At 36.7% G+C, this 19,009-nt stretch overlaps 1 protein-coding gene across 1 annotated transcript; it reads left to right on the top strand.

Moving 5' to 3' along the window:
• Positions 1–1,865: 1,865 nt before the first annotated feature.
• Positions 1,866–18,803, top strand: LOC125843655 (zinc finger CCCH domain-containing protein 24). Its single transcript, XM_049522816.1, has 14 exons — positions 1,866–2,666; positions 5,042–5,134; positions 5,222–5,536; positions 5,647–5,719; positions 8,838–8,970; positions 9,057–9,210; positions 9,388–9,474; positions 9,878–10,000; positions 10,384–10,557; positions 10,664–10,798; positions 15,077–15,172; positions 16,955–17,389; positions 18,056–18,099; positions 18,215–18,803. Exons 1-14 carry the CDS (start codon positions 1,950–1,952, stop codon positions 18,462–18,464), a joined length of 2,829 nt encoding a protein of 942 aa, XP_049378773.1. The 5' UTR covers positions 1,866–1,949; the 3' UTR covers positions 18,465–18,803.
• Positions 18,804–19,009: the final 206 nt, after the last annotated feature.

Raw genomic sequence — 19,009 nt, 5'->3', positions numbered from 1 at the left:
TGATTTTCTGTATTCTCTGTATTATTTTTGTATTTTCTGTATTTATTTTTATATCTTCTATATTTTCTGTATTTGTTTTTTATTTTCTGTATTTTCTGTATTCTCTCTCTATATATATATATAAAGAAAAATGAATAGAAAATAGATGTAAAATTTTAAGAGCACCTATTTTGTTAGATTTGTTGATATTTTTTTTAAAAGGGAAATTTGTATATAATAGTTAACTATTAATTCAAATTAAATGTCATAACCACTGTTTGGTTTAATTGTACCCCGTAGCAAACTGTTGCTATTTCGCCTCTCTCCCTGGTGAATCTCGCTCGCCACTCTCGGTAGTCTCTCCCTCGCCTCTCTCGCTTTTATACAAACACAAATATATAAAATGCGTTTGTGTTTGTATAAAGCGAGAGAAAATTATATATATTCATATATTTTCGTTCACCTCTATCCCCTCTCCTAGATCTAGCACGCCACTCTCACTCGTCTCTCTCACTTTATACAAACACAAATGTATACATTGCGTTTGTGTTTGTATAAAGCGAGAGAAAATTGTATATACAACTACATATATTTTTGTCCCATACACTTATGATTATACAAATACAGATATTCTCCTGCCCAGTTTTCTTTTGTCTTTCTCTCTTTTCTCGCTTTATACAAATACAGATTATACAATTGCTTCTTTTGTATATATGTATAGCGAAATATACATATTAATAGTCATAGCAAATATAAAGTTTGTTATGGAGCACAATTATGCAAACTATAGCTATAACATACAAATATGATTTTTGTATTTGTTATATGTGAAAGTTGCTCTTTAAAAAATACTTAAGATTTATAATATGAAAAATTACATAGTATAAGGTAAACATATAATATGTATTTACTGTACATCACTCTAGTTTGGAATAATTACTATTCGCAACTACTGCTTGATAAATATAGCTGAGCTAATGCCCCTTCTCTTTCTTCTCTCCCTCACCTATCTCTGCCCTCTCTTTCGCCTCTTCCTCTCTCTCTATGCAGGACACATAAATGGTAATAATCAATAGAGCAACAAATGAATTCAAATACAATTTGTTACGAGTTACAACAACGATATAATTGTATTTTTCGATACCATTCATCTATACAAATTGTATTCATTAGTATACCTGATTCAATTGATTTGAATCAACGAATTGAATACAAATAGTCTTTGATATACAAATCAATTGTATTCATCATACAATTTTCGATCAGATATGTACAAATCAATTGTATCTCTCTCCTTCCTCTCTCAATGTCGCTCGCCTCTTTTCTCCTTCTAGTAGCTAGCTTTTGATACAAATCAATTATATCTCTCTCCAGATCTCGTTCACCTCTTTCCTTCCACTCTTAATCTCACTTGCCTCTCTACTCTTTATAACATATAACTATGGATCATAATCAAACAAATTATAACTATATAAAGAGCGTACACAACTTTGAGTGTACACAAGTAACATTAATATCTTTAACTTTGAGTGTATACAATTAGACATTTTAACTTGAATAAAATTGAATAAATAAACAAATGTGCCCTATATGACATAATACACGCATGATTCCACATAGGCTCATTAATCCATGTAGTAACGTTTGTATATCACACATACGACTTGCAATATTCAAGTGTTTATTTCTTCACGTTATGAATACATTAAGTGCCTACTTGTGCAATAACAAAATCAAAAATTCTAATTATCGATTGAAGTCAAGTTAAAGTTCGTATTTATGTTTTTAATAAGTTCATTAGGTTAGTCTAACCTAATGTGTTTCATTTTATTTTAGCAAATATAATTGGGAAAAAAAGTAACTGAACAGTAGTGGGGGAGTTATTGTCACACGTAACAACTCTACAAACTGCTAAAACCTCTCCGCCGTCAAAACAGCCGCAGAAAAATTCGAAAAACCCTTCTTCCCCAATGTCGACAGAAACTGTAAACCCTGAATTGAAAGGCGAGGCTTCATCTGAGAAGCTCCATTCACCGGTAATCATGAAAACGGAATTGAACGGAGATGACTCATCGGAGCAGCTTCAGTTGCCGGAAACTCTGAAAACTGAATTGAATGGTGAGGATTCATCGGAGAAGCTCCATTCGCCGGTAATTGTGAAATCTGAATTGAATGAAGATGACTCATCGGAGCAGCTTCAGTTACCGGGAACTCTGAAAACTGAATTGAACGGCCAGGATTCATTAGAGCAGCTCAGTTTGCCGGATACCCCTGCGGAACCGACGGAGAAGCGAAAGCGAGAAGAATCAGAAACAGTAACAGAAACAGAGCAAAAACAACAAAATCCATTATGGAAGACGACGCTTTGCTCTTACTTTCGAAGAAATGATGATTCATGTAGCCACGGGGAATCCTGCCGTTACGCTCATGGTGAATCAGAGCTTCGGGTCCGACCCGATAATACATGGGACCCGACTTCTGACCGGGCGAAGAAGATGGCTAAGACGGCCGCTGACGACGACAGGGAGAAGGCAGAGGATAAAGAAGAAAAGTGCAATGACGTTATGATGACTGAGGCGTTAGACGATGAGGAATGTTCTTCTTCGGGTTCTGGGTTGTCAAAATGCTTGGTGAATCTTCCCATGAAGTGGAGTTCAGATAATTTAAGGTGTTTCCTTAAAGAACATGTAAGTTTTTTGCTCAAAGATGAATCTTTTTAGATATTAAACATGTACGTCCAATTCCTTTGCTGTTTATTTTCTGATCACTTTTATAATACGGATATGGAGGTCGAGGATTAGGATAGAAGGTTATTAGATAGTTGAGCTTTGGTTAGTTTTCTAATGAGTATTGTTATTATCACTTTCATACTAGCATATTCTTCGATTTTAGTATTGGGTGTTGTTTCCTTTGCTTCAAAAATCATTTTTTTTTTGTTGTTGCTTCTGTTCTCTTCTACATTAAGTATGACTTCTTTACCATTGTATTTGCTTTACATACTTGATTTTTGGTATGCCTTACTTGAGCTGAGTGTCTATAACATTTACCGCTCTACCTTCACAAGGTAGGTAGTGGTAAGGCTGCGTACACACCACCCTCTCTAGACTCCACTTTTGGATTAACACGGGGGTATGTTGTTGTTTTGTCATGGTGTATTTTGTGTTTTCTCTCTCAGATACTGGTAATTCCCAGTTTTAAGTAGTGGAAAACCAATAACTGTTGTTATTAAGCTACAGTAAAAAATTTGGGTTGAAGTTTTAGTTCTCACTAGTTACAATTTGAAAGCGAACTTCACAATTGTATGTGAACTTTGTCAACTCTAGTTTGTTTTTGTGAATTAGACACCTATGGATGTCAATGCATTCATTTTGTGGTGAATAAGATTATGGGAATTCATCAGCCAGAAGATTAGTTGTTGGAAACTATGAATAGTCTGAAAGCACTATGCCAAAAGTGTAACTTCAACAATTTGGTCTCTTTCTGATCAAAGGATCATTTTTAATTTTCTGCAAAGTGCAAACCTTTCTCCGCCGGGAATACTCTGGTCGGATGACTTCCAACGGTTCCATTTTTCTTCCTGATCTAGAAGAGTATGGGAAACATTTTAAACTTTCCATGGCCTTTTATTCTCATTGTATAATTTGTTACAAAATTGTGTGTACTCCTAGTATATCTGGGTTGTACTGAAAATTAAGTGAAGTTGTTATACGAATGGTAAGATTTGTGTCAGTTATGGCATTTGATGAGGAACTGGAAACTAAGTGAACTGATCCACAGGGAGGTTTAAAACAATCAGTATCTTGGAAAACTGGTAAATTGGAGGGTGGTGGAGTCTCTAGGTGCTTTTCCCTTGGTTTTCCGTTAAAGGTTGATAATGAAACAATATTTTTTTTAATATAAAAAGTAACCCTGGTGTCTGGGATAGCTTTGCGTGCACCTCAGCTAATTTCACGGGTAGCTGATATGTCCCACCAGCATATGTGTCGAGTAACTTTGTTCACCCAGGTTTGGACAGATAGGAAGAAATCACCTAGTGTTTTTTTTTTTGTTTTGATGACAAGGGAAACCCACAGTCGCTACCCTTTGGGTGTGCACAGGGTTTTACCCCCGTTCCTATACAATAGCTCGCAAACCACATAGGAGAGGTAACTCGCACTAGGCAAGCCCGGTGCGACGAGCTCGACCTAAATGGCAAACCCCGGTTTCGAACTTGAGACCTCCAACATGGAAGTCTCAAGCCCAAACCACCGGGCCACCCCGAAGGGTCACCTAGTGTTTTTGTCTCTCCTAAGATTTGAACTTGAGGCCTCATGGTTCTCAACTAAGTTGCTCAGACTCTTCACTTTTGGTGCCGCACCTGTGTCGACACGACATGGGTGAGGGATCCGTGTCCGATTTGGTCAACCAATTTTGGGTACTTTGACCATAATCGATGGGGAAAGTCTGGATAGTTTTAATGATTTCTATAATCAATACAAAAGCTAAGATGAAATTGAGGAAAATGGAATATCTTTTATATAGAAATTTCTATGTCACTCCTTTTTCTTTAATCTCCTTGCAGTATTCTCCTCAAGTTCTCCACAAAATATCTCATAGTTTAGGTTTTATAACTCTATTTTTAGATATTTTAATTATTTTTAGGCGAATCCCCACACCTGTATCCATACATGGATCCATATCTCAGAATCTTAAAAATTAGATCATGAAGGATCCGACCTCTAGATCTGCACCAGTATCGGACACCCGCACCCGAGTCTGAGCAACTTAGGTTCTCAATCCACCTCATTAACACTAGACCACACCCTTTAATGCTCGAATTCGTTGTTGGCTTAAAGAAGGGTGTAATTTTGTAGACTACTTGCAGTAACACTGTTAGCATCTGTAGAAGTATGGATGTTTGCTCTATGGCTCGACAAGTCTGCTCTCCTGGAAATCACGATTCTGCTTCCTAGAGAACATAATCCTTACTCTTTATCTTTTTGATGTATCGGTATACTGTTCTTCATCGATTCTTTTTATGATGTGATGAGATGTTTGTTGGAGTTGACTCCTTAAATCTCAGGGTGTTACTTTTAAATCAGCAAAAAAGAAGAAAGGCATGGCTGTAGGATTTGCTACTTTTGAAAATGCAGAGCAAGTGAAGACTGCTGTGAAGGTACTCCTTTGTTGTCTAAATTTGATTAGAGTTATGTGCAGTTCTTCTATTATCAGAAACTTTATTTGTCCAACCTAAACTCTGCAGGAGTTGGATGGAAAGCCTGCTGGCAACAAGATTTTAAAGGTTGGAGATATTATTCCGCGGGCATTTGAGAGAAAGGGTAATTCGGTAATGTCCTCATTTCCGACCAATCAACAAGGTGAAATGCAAACCCAAGCTGGAGACGGTTTGAATTTGACTAAAATATCAGAGGAAACTGAGGCTGAGGACCCAGTGACCAGCGATTCAGTTCTGAAGGGTAGGTGTGTACGAGATGTGGTGACTCCTCTTGCTAAAATGCCATATGCTGATCAACTGGAGCAGAAGAAGAGCTCTTTGACGCGAACTCTCAAAACACTTGTTAGTATATCTTATCCCCTTTATTCCATATTGTTATAACGTCACTAACAACTTTCCCAGGGATTGCGAAAATAGACTTTTGACCCTTTTTTCATCTTCTATATGCATAGACTCGAAATGCACGTAAAGCTTGCCCAAATGGTGTTCCATTTCCAGAATGGATTCTCAATGCTAGGGAAATAGGTATGCTATTTTTGAATTGCATCGGCTGCAAGTTGGCTCTATGACTATTTCTTTGTAATTAATAGACAAATAATTTGGTCCTATTCACTGTGTTTAAGGTGAACTAGGATGATATTATGCTTATGTTTATACTATACTAGTTTCTTAGCACGCCCTTTGTGTGTGTACCCCATATCAATGAGTATATAAATTTAGAAAATTACCTATATCTGCTTACAGGAGACAAAGCTTGAGAAATAGTGGGGAGGAAATTAAACAAGTGTGGGGAAAAAGAGGGGTCAAATATGGGGAACTGCAGGCTAGTGGCACTAGGGGAGGCATATTAATGATGTGGGACAACAATGTTTGGGAAGGGGAAGTAGTGGAGATAGGTTCATNAACAAAAGCCTTATGATGAAGTGGTTGTGGAGATTTCCTAAAGAGGAGCAGGCTCTTTGGGTTAGAGTGATTCAGGCCAAGTATGAGAAGATAGATCACTGGAAAACTAAGGAAGTGACTTCTGCCTATGGTATTAGCCTATGGAGATCAATCAGAAATTTGTGGCATTGTTTTTTCCAAAGAACTAGATTCAATATAAACAATGGAAGAAAGATTTTATTTTGGGACGATAATTGGTTAGGAAATGGCAGCCTCAAACAACTCTTTCCAGACATCTACTTGTTGAATCAGCAACATGAGGCCACTGTGCAAGAAGTTTGGTCCATCCATGGATGGAACTTAACATACAGAAGGATGATACAAGACTGGGAGGTGGATAGACTAGCTGAATTTTATGGCACCCTGGACCATTTTGGAGGATTGAAAGAGGGAGAAGACACTCTTAAGTGGATTCATCACAGCAAAGGTATCTTCACAGTTAGCTCTGCCTACAAGAACCTGAATCAAATGGGGACTCAACTCAGATTTTTGCCTTGGAAGCTTATCTGGAAAGTCAAAATTCCATATAAGGTGGCAGTCTTTACTTGGTTGGTAGTTAAAGAGGCGGTACTAACACAGGAGAATCTAATGAAGAGGGGAATATATGTGTCCTAGATGTTTTTTTTGTGAGCTACAGGCAGAGACAATCAACCATCTGTTTCTTCATTGCAAGGTGGTCAGACAATTGTGGAACTTATTTACCAGCTTCAGGGGCACAAGCTGGATCATGCCACAAAGGGCAAATCAGGCTATATAAATCTGGAACACCGAAGGCAGTGGCAGTACAGACCAAAGCAGATGGAGAATTGTCCCAGCAGTGATTTGGTGGACCATATGGAAGGAAAGAAATATGAGATGCTTTGAGAGTATTAGTAGTCCCATACACAGGATCAAAACGAATTGCATAATCACTTTTTGCTATTGGTGCAGTTTGGAGTATGTAGATGATCCTATAGTTGTTATAGATATCCTAGGTTCTTTGTAAGTTGTAGTAGGTTCTAGTTTTGTTTTGTTTTGAGTACTCGCAATTGTATGTAGCTCCATGATGTAAATTTGGGATCCCAACCTTTAGTGTTGAAGATTAATACACAAAACTGTTACCTTTGTCCAAAAAAAAATAAAAAAAATAAAAAATTACCTATATTATTAAATGATGTGTTTGACTTATAAAATGAAGTTAAAAGAGAAAGTGTCTTATTGTGATTATGGCTTTTCCTCCAATTATCAAACTTATATGACTATCTTCTTTCATTGGGATTAGTTTTTGTTGGGATTGTTAGAATGACATACTAAACATAAATAAATTAAATGATAAAGTTGGAATAGTAGCCTATTTAATATCCTCTTAAGTTAGATTATTTGCACTTGATTTGTAATTGGTAAGAGGCGTGTATAATGATGGCAGGTGATGAGTATAGATATAAATATAGATTGGTATAGATATCGTGTTATAAATCATATGCTACTCTATTCAAGTTATAAGATACATCTTATATCTCCAAAAAAATTAAACTTTTAGTGACTTTTTATTTTATATGCTATTATAGCTTTGCATATTTTATGTAGGTATTGAAAGCAGAGAATGGTAGTGTTAAAATAGATTATATATATGTCTCATCTAACCCCATGCAATCTCCTATAAAATAGAACTTATTTAATTCAGTGACACCTATCAAAATTTCAACAAATTGTAATCCAGATTGTTTAACAAATACATTTAAATCGTTATTTTAAACCTAGAATTTCAATTTTTTTCCACATATAGTAAATTTATCTCTTGTAAAGGTTTTTAGGATTTTAAAGTCATATGAAAATTTCAAAGAATTCATCATTCATGTATATAATTATAATTTTTACATTTGTAAATTTAGGTTCTTATTCCCATACACGTGTCTCTGGTAATAGATGGTTGCAGAATTCAGATTTTATGGTTAAATGCATTGTTATTGTATATGAATCATGAATGTATGGTATAAACAACATTTACAATATGCAAAGAAAAAATGAAAAATCTAGGTTTTGAATTATGTATTAAATCTATTTATTACAACAATTTGAATTCCAATAATTTGTCAGACGCCATTCAATTAAATTAGCTTTCTTTCTTTCTTTCTTTCAACTCATTGAGTATGTTGTTGTTGTCGTTTCTTTCTTTCAACCTATTCAATACCTACATAAAATATGTGATTAAGTTATAATAACATAAGATTAAACACATTATTTTGATAAATTACTATTGTTTTATGTAAATATAAAATGTATCTTACTTGAATAGAGTATATGATATTGTAACACGATAGCTATATCTATATCTTCCTCCATTCCTGACTATCATTTTACATATCAAGTTCAAATATCTTAACAATAGCACATCAAGTTCAAATTAGATTAGAGGAGATCAATAGACTATTATTTCAAGCTTATCATTTAATTTCTTTATAGTATATATGCTAAGTAATTCCAAAAGAATGAAGATAATCTTATAACTTTGGTAACTGGAGGCAAAGCCAGACATCACAATACATCACAATCAGGCACTTTCTCCTACCTTTGTTTATAACTCAAATACGCCGCTTAATAATATACGTGAAGTTATAAACTTGTATACTCGTTGACATGTGTTACATGCAAGTGCCGAATATTAGTAGCATTTGACAAAGAAAAATGATATAACCTTTAGCTCAACCATTTCTTTGAGCAGGTGGTCTTCCATGCAAACTAGAGGGCATAATTGAATCACCACTTATCGATGGATATCGAAACAAGTGTGAGTTTTCTGCGGGATACTCTGTACTAGGAAAGCCAACTGTGGGATTTCAGCTTGGAAATTTCAGGTGGATAAAGGCAACTGCAGTTTTCTAAGATCTAAGTGTTTTTTTTCTTTTTGTAGTTCATTTAACAGAAATTATCCTTGTACCAGGGATGGTGTGACAGCTGTTGAGGAACCTGTAGACTGCCCAAATGTTTCTAAGGTTGCCTGTACATATGCTGCTATCTTTCAAGAATTCTTACAACAGTCAACCCTACCTATTTGGAACAGATTGAATAATACCGGATTCTGGCGTCAACTTACTGTATGTCCAACTGCTTCTATGACCAAATAGTTTGTTCAGCCTCTACTATCATGCAGAGATGATTTAATGTGCATTGTTAGTGTGGCTGGACAAATTAAGTATTTTTCTTTCTTTTATTGGGGGTGGTGTTGTGATGCGTGGCCAACTGACTGGTTCTTTCGGTAAATCTACATCCAGGTTCGAGAAGGTTGCATGCCGCCTGGTAAAAATGTAGAGGTTGAAAATCCCAGTGCAAACATTTCAGAGGTTATGCTGATGGTTCAGGTTTTTTTCTAGTTAACTTAGTCCTTGTTTTGTTCCTACATATATACCATTTTCAGGAGGGGAGTCATGGATCAACGATGAAGTTGTTTCCATGTGACCTATAGATCAGGGGTTCAACCCATGGAATCAACCACTGATGCTTGCGTCATGGTACACTACCTACATCCCACCCCATTCAGATGCGGTCCTTCCCCGGATCCTTTGTGAATGCAGAGACGCTTCAGGCACTGGGTTTCCCTTTTTTATGTCTACCATTTTCAGCAAAATGAGCAGCTAGCTGTATGATCCAGACTTGTATTACTGATATCCTGATTCAGTGATGAGGCAGTTGATATTACTTTTTGCTTAGGACTTGCTCTTTGCTGCTTCTTTTTAAAATTTATCTTACTCCTTGATTGCCTAGGTTTCCACTCTGGCTTTTGACGATGCATTAGTTAATGATGAACTTCAAGGTTTGGCCAAAGCGTTTGCTATGGGAGCTTCTAGTGCATCACCAACATTACCTCTTACTGCCCTGGTAGTTCAGGTGGTTGTCATACAAATTTTCTTTCTTTATTATTGTACACTCCTACTTCTAATTTTCCCAGGCATTTCTCAATATATGATGACAGCGGGGTGAAGCTTTGGGTTAATTCTAAAAATCTGGTACTTATTGCTCACTAATATATAACCTAAACAGCTTGCTCGCCGGCGAAATAAGCCATGGATCTTGCGAGTTATAAAAGCTATCGTTTTTGTAACTTATTATCCTTGTCTTCAAATCTTTTATTTTTACCTGTTTCCTTGCTTCAAACAATATTCTTGTTTTTGAACTTTTCAAGATGCTAGCCTTTTCATACTAGTGAGTTATGTACATGATCTTCCAGTGGAGCCTTTAACCAACCTTGATGCTGTTACTTTTTCATGCAGGATCACACTGGTATATCAAATGTAGCACCAGCAGATGCTCCTCTGCGTGTGCTTCCATTTCCCAGAGGGGAAAACTATTCTGAACTGCATGCAGATAATGCAGTTGCTGAAGCAAAAATTCACGATTTTATTAATGGACTTAAGTTTTGTATTTCACCCACGGCCTTTTTTCAGGTGAGATCATTGCTTATTTTTCTCTTTCCTAAGCTGATCCTATTCTTATCCCCCCCCCCCTCTCTTCCAGAAGTCGCGACTCTTTTAAGTTCTTTAATTGGCACAGGTGAACACCCTTGCTGCAGAGAAGTTGTACTCCCTTGCAGGGGACTGGGCCAGCTTGGGTCCTGATACCTTGCTTTTTGACGTTTGCTGTGGAACTGGAACAATTGGTCTTACTCTGGCAAATCGAGTTGGTATGGTAATGTTCACCACTCCAATTAAATCCTAAATTTTCTTTTTGAATTTGTTTTACGTCACACAAGGTAGGGGTTAGGTTTGTGTACACTCCACCATCCCCAAATCCCAATTCTACTTGTGAGATCAAACTGGTTATGTTGTTGATGAAATTGTTTTGCGTCATGATGTTAACTTTTGGCCCACATATTCACTGTTTTTGCTTTTACCTATTTTTCAAAGTGTCTTACTTTATCTGTAATGGTACAGTCTTGTTATAACTGCGGAGCATCTCCTTTTTGCTGAAGTTACTATATAAAGTTGCCTATTACTGATAAAAAAACAAGTGCCCCAGGAGTTAAAGATCAATTCCATCATTCTATGTAAATTATTATGTTTAGTTAGGCAAATTAAGCATTTGAAATTCATTTGCTGTTCCCTATTAAATGTCGTAGTTTGAATTTATATATATTGTGAGAAATATTGAAAAAGAATATTATTGAATTGTTGTTGTGTCTACATTTTTTTTGATAAAGTTAAAGTTGTATTCTTCAGCATTAAGGGTATGTTGACTACCTCCAAAAAGTTACAAGCTAAAACCATAATTACATAGATCCTAGGAAATCTACCAACTGGTCTACTTCTTCTATACCATCTTCTTACACCAAAAAAACAACATGTTAATGCAATTTTCTTTAACTTTCTGAATAGAGTTAGTAATATTCTCATGACACCTAAGGTTTCTTTCTCTCCAAATAGTCCACCAGACACAAGTAGGTACTATAGACCACCATCTTTTTTGGGTCTTGCTCCCCCCCCTCCCCCCCCTCCTCATCCAGCAGCTCAAAAGATCAACAGTATGTTCTGGCATCACCCAGGGCTCTTGAGAAATGCTGAGAACCATGCACCACACCTGGATAGTAACTCTACAGTGTAGGAATAAGTGGCAGTTAGTTTCTTCCTTCGCATGACAAAAAAAACATTTGGAGACAATCTGGAAGCCTCTTTTCTTGAGTTTTTCCTGAGTGAGACATGCCCTTCTGGTGACCAACCAGGTGAAGCATTTCACCTTGGTTGGGGTGTTGCCCTTCCATATTTGTTTCCATGGACCAAGAATTCCTCAGAGTGAGTCATGACCTCTCTCTTATACAGTCTACGCACAGAGAGCTTACCATCAGAGTCATGTTTCCATCTTATACTATCTGCTTCTGTAGTAAGGCCTGTGAATTCACCCAATTTGAGTAGCAGTTCAGCAATTCTATCCACTTCCCAATCATTTAGATTTCTCCTGAAAGTGAGGTTCCATCCCTGAGGGGACCAAATCTCAGCAATTTTAGCCTCAGGATTGGTACAGAAAGAAAAGAGATCGGGGAAGACCGAGTTTAGACACTCTTGTCCAATCCACTTGTCCTTCCAAAAAAATATTTTATTACCCTCTCCTACCTTGACCACCAAATTCTCCTTTAGACTATCCCATAAGTTTCTGATTGATCTCCAAACTGATACCCCATACGTGCTATCCTCGGTTTGCCCATACTTGTTGAGAATTGCTATTCTCCATAATGCCTGATCTTCAACCACAAATCTCCAAAGCCATTTAGAAAGTAGACTTTTGTTTTGGACCCTCAGATTTTTTATGCCGAGACCTCCTATCTTCTTGCTTAGTAAGGCTGTCTGCCATTTAACTAAGTGCATTTTTTTCCCTTCTTTGTTCCCCAACCATAGAAAATCACGCCTCAATTTATCCAACCTTTCTTCTACCTTTGCTGGTAAAGGGAAAAGTGACATAACATATGTAGGCAACGCATCCAGAACCGAATTGATCAGGGTGACTCTTCCTCCCAGAGATAGATAGTTTGCCTTCCAATTAGCCAACCTCTTCTCTGTCTTCTCAATGATTCCATCCCAAATCTCAAACTCCTTGTGATTATTCCCAGGTAAGTAGTTATTGAGACCCTATTTATAGACACTAGAATACGATCCTATTTCTATTTGTATTCCTATTCCTATTCTAAATAGGATTGTATAAACCTATTCCTATTCTAATAGGATTGTATAAACCTATTCATGTTCTAACACTCCCCCTCAAGCTAGTGCATACAATTCATGTACCTAGCTTGTTACAAGTGTGTAATTAATACGAGGACTGATGAGGGGTTGGTGAGATATCTGCAAGTTGATCGATCGACTTCACAAAATTGACAGTCAATCTCAATGTGCTTGTCTTCTCCTTAAATACTGGATTTGATGCATAATGTCAGTCAATCTCAATGTGCTTAATCTTATGAAATACTGAATTTGATGCATAATGCCGATAAAACACAGAGTGATAAAATTACAGTGTTGAACTTCCCAAACCAAACTTGCAAAGACTGTTTCAGACCATAGAGTGACTCACATAATCGACATACAAGGCTACTAAACTCCCCCTGAGCAACAAAGTGCCCAAAATCTAGTATAAAGTATATGTATCATGTTGGAATCAATAGATGAGTTGATATTAAACAAGAAAGTCACCGAAAAATTGGCTAGAACATGCTCATACGTCGGAGTATCAGATTTGAAGGCTGAAAGTGGTCACAATCTAAGAAATAAAATTATATGGGTAGGGTTAGAATGATGGCACGACCCAACTAGAAAATAGAAATTATATAGGATAGTTCGAATTGATGGAACGACCCCATTGAAAAAGAGAAATAATATGGGTCGGGTCGGAATGATGGCACGATCCTACTGAAAAAGAGAAATTATATGGGTAGGGTCGAAATGATGGCACAACCCTACGCAAATCAGATTTGAGGAGTCACAAAAAAACGAATGGAACTATGCAAATCAAATCTAAGGAGTCACCGAAAAGACACACGGTGCTATGCAACTCAGATTTGAGAAAGTAGTTCGGAAAAATCTACGGTACTACGCAAATTAAATATGAAAAGTAGTCCGGAGAGATGCACGGTGCTACGCAAATTAGATATGCAAAAAAGGTAGTCACCGGAAGGATGACACGGTGCTACACAAATTAAATATGGAAAAAATAGTCACCGGAAAGATCGCACGGTGCTACACATATAGGATATTAAAAAGTAGTCACCGGAATGATGGCACGGTGCTACACAAATCAGATATGAGAAAATAGTCACCAGAATGATGGCACGGTGCTACACAAATTAATTATGAAAAAGTAGTCACCGAAAAGATGGCACGGTGCTACACAAATTAAATATGGAAAAGTATTCACCGAAAAGATGACATGGTGCTACAAGTTTTGCTAGCATAATTGTTGGCCAGACGGGCGACATATATGAGTAATAGCCGCCCGCCGGCAACGGAAGCTCTTTGATTGTTTACCAAGATTGTAGATGCTCTGATACCATGTGAGAAATATAAGAGAAGAATATTATTGAATTGTTGTTGTCTACATTATTAATTTATTACAGAGAAAACCTATTTATAGACACCACAATAGACACCTTTTCCAACTAGGACACTGCAATACAATCCTTTTCCAAGTAGGACACTATATATTATTCTTATTACTATTACTATTCCCATTTCTATTCTAAGTAGGATTGTATATACCTATTACTATTCTAACATATATATTAAGATAAAATTCGATAGTGCAAATGCGCAATATCTGTTGTGGTACATATGGGCTCATACATTTACTTATTCATTCTGGAAAATGAAATAGAGAAAAGTTGTTTCTAACACTGTAAAGGTTTCATCAAAGGAAACAATCTTTCTTTATATGAACTGAGTCGAATTTTTGGATGTTCCAAAATGGAAAACTGGATATAAATCTAATTCGTAGGAGTAATAGTTTAAAACTAAAAAAATGGATGTTTGGTTAAAAACAATTATATCAATCCAAATTCAAGAAATATAAGTTAGTAACAGTTTCAACATTACTAATTTAAAAAAAAAATAAAATAAGTTAGTAACAGTTTGCATTTATTTGCGTTTATTTGGGGCATTCAGTAAAATGGGATGGATATATATGTTTTAATTGTGCAGGGAGAAAAAAAAAACCAGTTTAAGAAAGTGGTCAAGCATTTGGCTAGTCAAGAAGGAAAATGTGTAAAACTTTTGAAACACAGGAGAATTTTTTAGGGGATCATAAGATAATAGAAAATCGACAATGCTACCTCATTTTCTGTTACTGACTTGGTATTTCAATTCTCATTTAAGAGTGTCTTACTAACGTTTTGTAACAAGGTGAAAACTAAATCTATATGCACTTTGAATATGTTTGGATGTCTTGAGATGATAAGAAGCTTCTTCTAAACATCAATTTCTTCAGGTTGTTGGCATTGAAATGAATGCTTCTGCTGTTTCTGATGCTCAAAGAAATGCTGAAATCAATGGGATAAAGAACTGTAGATTTATTTGTGGAAAGGTCAGATTGGACTACCATCTTTACTGGTTTTCTCACTATTTCCTCCCCCCTTCGCTATTGTAATGTTGGCCTGTCCTCTGGCTTTTGTCATACCTTCTTTATAAAACTAGTCACTACCAATGGATTTCGTTCACATTTTATTTTACTTACTTTCGGTCATTGCCATGAAACTATGCAGTGATGATTTTCTTTTGGGAAAATACAGAAAGACCCCCTTAAACTAGTCTCTAGTTTTTAAAAAGACAAACTTTGTGGGCCGTCCTCCTATGACTAAGGGTTCAGAAATTTTTCTTCTCAATTAGGTGAAGTAAATTAACCCAACGTTAAGCAAGGTAAACCTGATTTTGATATGGATTTTACCATGACTCCCCTATAGTTCCTGTGGGATTTCACTGGGTTTGGTGTTGTTGCCCCTATAGTTGTTCGAACTTCGAAGAGTACTAATACCCCCTTTTTAGCCCATGTGGCATTTTTGGTGTTCCACACAACCATTGAAGCGTGTGAAAATCTCCAAAATTAGTGTAATTTAGTGTTTCTTTCATAATTCTTTTGCACATCTTTTTTTCCTTTTTTTTTTTTTTTTTTAAATCGCGGTGCCCGGGCCAGCTTGAGCGCACCTCGACTAATTCCACAATATACTTGCCAGACCTACCTACAACAACAAATACCAAATAACTCTGTCCACCAAGGCTAGAACAAATGAGAAGAAATTTTCCTTTTTTCTCTTCTTCCATGGACCACTCCTCCACCTATCCTTCCACCAGTCTTGCACCAGCAAATCCCCGAACACACACCAATCTAACTCCTCCTAGTACTAGTAGGAGGGATGTTTGATAGAAGAAGGGGGAATATAAATGAAAAAAGTTCTTCTTGACCTGTGGCAGTGTGTCCCAGATATCTGGTTGTTTCGTCTCCAGGATGGTATGGGTTCATTTCGAGCGGGTCCAGGCAAAGTTTAAGTATCTTTTTAGAAATGATGGACTAGTTTGGGGGATCTTATGTTCTCCCATTTATGTTTAGTAATTCATGCAGCTTTTTTAATCAGGTTGACTAAGTCATGTGGTTACTAAATTTAAGTACCACTTACAGCTTATAGACCATCATCAGAAATGGCAGTAGGTGGTGCATTTTGCATTCCAAATTATACTTCTTGCTTCAATGTTGGGGCTTCAAGAATGTTGTCCTTTGTGAGCAACTCCTACATTCCCTTTTTGAGCCAATCGGATTAGACCCGATGCTTGGAGAAACTATACTGATTTGGATGTAGTCATTGTAATGTCGTGCTCTGAAGGCCAGAGGATTTTTACTGTTTTGGGGAAATTGCAGAGGTTTACTGTTTCAATAAAACGATATTATGAGCCACCTTTAGTTTCTTGCTGACCTAGCTATCTGGGAGATGATGTTACTAATCTAGCAGGAGATTCTAACAATCTAAAGTTTTCGTCCCGTTTTTAATTCCATTAAAGATATACAAGTCTTTTTTTAGTTTAGGAAAAAGATATATCAGGCATTTTAAGTTGAGTAACCAAGTGTAAAAGCCCGATGGATCTGCCTTTAACACATTCGGAAGTATATCTGAACTAGTGTTGGAAAGCTAGCTTACTTTTGATACAACCTGTATGTAAAGACTAGTTAGCTTTGTTCGGGAGCTCTAGCTTAGATTTCTGTGGAAACAATGACCATGTTCATCCGTACTTCCCTTTTTCTGTAGCATATAGTATCTTTTGTTTCCGAATTTGTTCTGCACATTTTAATTCCAGAATTTTCATTATGAGATTGCAGGCAGAGGATGTCATGGGATCTGTACTGAAAGAATATCTTGCTTCACCTCCAAAAGTAGACGGACTTCTAGATATAAAAGAAAAGAAAAACCAAGAAAATACTACTTCCACAGAGAAGACTGATTCTATAGTTAACACATCGGAAACAGATGGGGAATCGGGTATTGGGTCTGAAAATGGTAAAAGCATGTGCATTGATCAAGATACAACACCTACTGAGAATATGAATTCTACGGATGGTACCGCTGAACCTGAGGGGAAAACAGGCCTTGAGTGTACCAATGGTAAAAGCTTGTCAGAATCTTCAGCAGATGGCATTACAGAATCAGCAACCCAACTTAAGAAGTGTTCATCAGAGAATTTGACCACTCCAGTGCAACATTTCAAGAATGTTGTTGCAATTGTAGATCCTCCACGTGCTGGACTTCATCCCACTGTAAGTGATTTCTCTGCTTTCATCCTTGGCTGTTATCTGTTTTAGTACTTTGTGCACTACTGCTCTCTAATGTCTAATTGCTCTGTTAGCCACATCGTAAGGCTAGATATGCAGCTTGGGAAATCTTCCTTCTGGCCATTGAGAAGATCTGCTTTCCATTTAGGACTCACTTGTTAGACGAGTATAGTGTAATGATATTCTGAATTTTTATTTTTCAGATAACACCAGAATTTTTTTATAACATTCCTTGACTTCTAGTTGCTGCATGCACCAAGTTCTGCATGGAGGCCAGAATCTTGGTGTTACGAGTAAGATTACGCTAGAAATGGGAGGAAGTGTAATAAAAAGGAACTCGTGCCATATGTTGAACACTTCCATATCTATGTGAATTAGTTGACAGAAGAAATTTGGCTCCTTATGATGCTGGTCACCAGTCTCTAAGCTATATGCTTTTTCATCTAATATAACGGATGAAGATTTCATCTTATCTTTGATCTAATCCCTGTTTTATGTGACCCTCAGGATAGATATTACAATGTGTTTCCTATGTTTTTGAGTGTTGAGGTTTGAAAAAAGCTACTTTGTGCTACAATGTGTTTCCTATGTTTTTGAATGTTGTGGTTTGAACTGAGCTGCTTTGCTAATTTTTGTTCTCTATGCTTGTAGGTTATCAAACTTTTAAGGACTAATTCACGTCTAAGGAGGCTTGTGTAAGCTCCGTTGATGCATCAACTTATCCCTTCTCCATTTTCTTGTTCGCTGCTTGTACTTTTTCCACTGTTATTTATAGTCTAACTTTTGTTTATGTTGAACTGTTCTTTTCAGTTACATTTCCTGTAATCCTGAAAGCTTGGTTGCAAATGCTATTGAGCTCTGCACACCTTCTCCAGATGAATCGGAGAAGGGGGATAATAAAAACAACAGATTATGGAGGAAGATGAGCAGCGCTACTCTTGCACGACATAGGACCAAATCTATGCCCAATTCAGAACCTTTTAAACCTGTCAAAGCCATGGCTGTTGATCTTTTTCCACATACTCCTCATTGTGAACTGGTGATGCTTCTGGAGAGGTAAATTTATCTATTTCCTAAATGATAATCTTGAGTAGCCATATTTATGAGAGAAAATAGAAATGCTCCTTTAGATTTGTTCTCTCAATGTGAAAAACATGGGACGGGCTTTCGACCTAGATATCTGTTATTGATGTTGCTGATGGCAGTTTTGAGGCAATCTTCTATTCGTGGAAGATTTCCATGATATTGTTTTGTAATTGTCTCCTTATTTAACTACCAACTTCCAGTTCTCTGATTCCCTGTTCGAAAAGAATACCTCTAATGTAATGACAGATTATGTTTATGACCTCTCATATAATTTAAGATGCTGTCACAATTTCAAGTGAAAAGAATTCTGTTATGTTGAGTAAGTTTTAGTCATTTTGTTCCGTTGCATAAGCCGGATTTAATCACGGATTCTTGTATTGTTTGTGTTTATGGTTATGTTGTCGGTTGAAGTCAATATATCTCCTAAAACAGAGAGGAAACTTGATCGCCTGAATTGCAAGTACGAATATTTGTACTCTTACTATGACGATTCCCAGACATACTAGTTGTGATAGAAAA

The sequence above is a fragment of the Solanum stenotomum genome, chromosome 11 (assembly GCF_019186545.1).
Source record: "Solanum stenotomum isolate F172 chromosome 11, ASM1918654v1, whole genome shotgun sequence".
In the NCBI taxonomy this organism is placed as follows: Eukaryota; Viridiplantae; Streptophyta; class Magnoliopsida; order Solanales; family Solanaceae; genus Solanum; species Solanum stenotomum.
Note: the sequence above shows the minus strand (reverse complement) of the source record. Positions and strands in the feature narration are given on the sequence as shown.

Excerpts from the sequence above, each read along its gene's own strand:
- LOC125843655 (XM_049522816.1), top strand. The coding sequence starts at position 1,950 with ATGTCGACAGAAACTGTAAACCCTGAATTGAAAGGCGAGGCTTCATCT. Across the intron at positions 15,173-16,954 it reads GTAGATTTATTTGTGGAAAG|GCAGAGGATGTCATGGGATC; the intron begins GTCAGATTGGAC and ends ATGAGATTGCAG. Across the intron at positions 17,390-18,055 it reads GTGCTGGACTTCATCCCACT|GTTATCAAACTTTTAAGGAC; the intron begins GTAAGTGATTTC and ends CTATGCTTGTAG.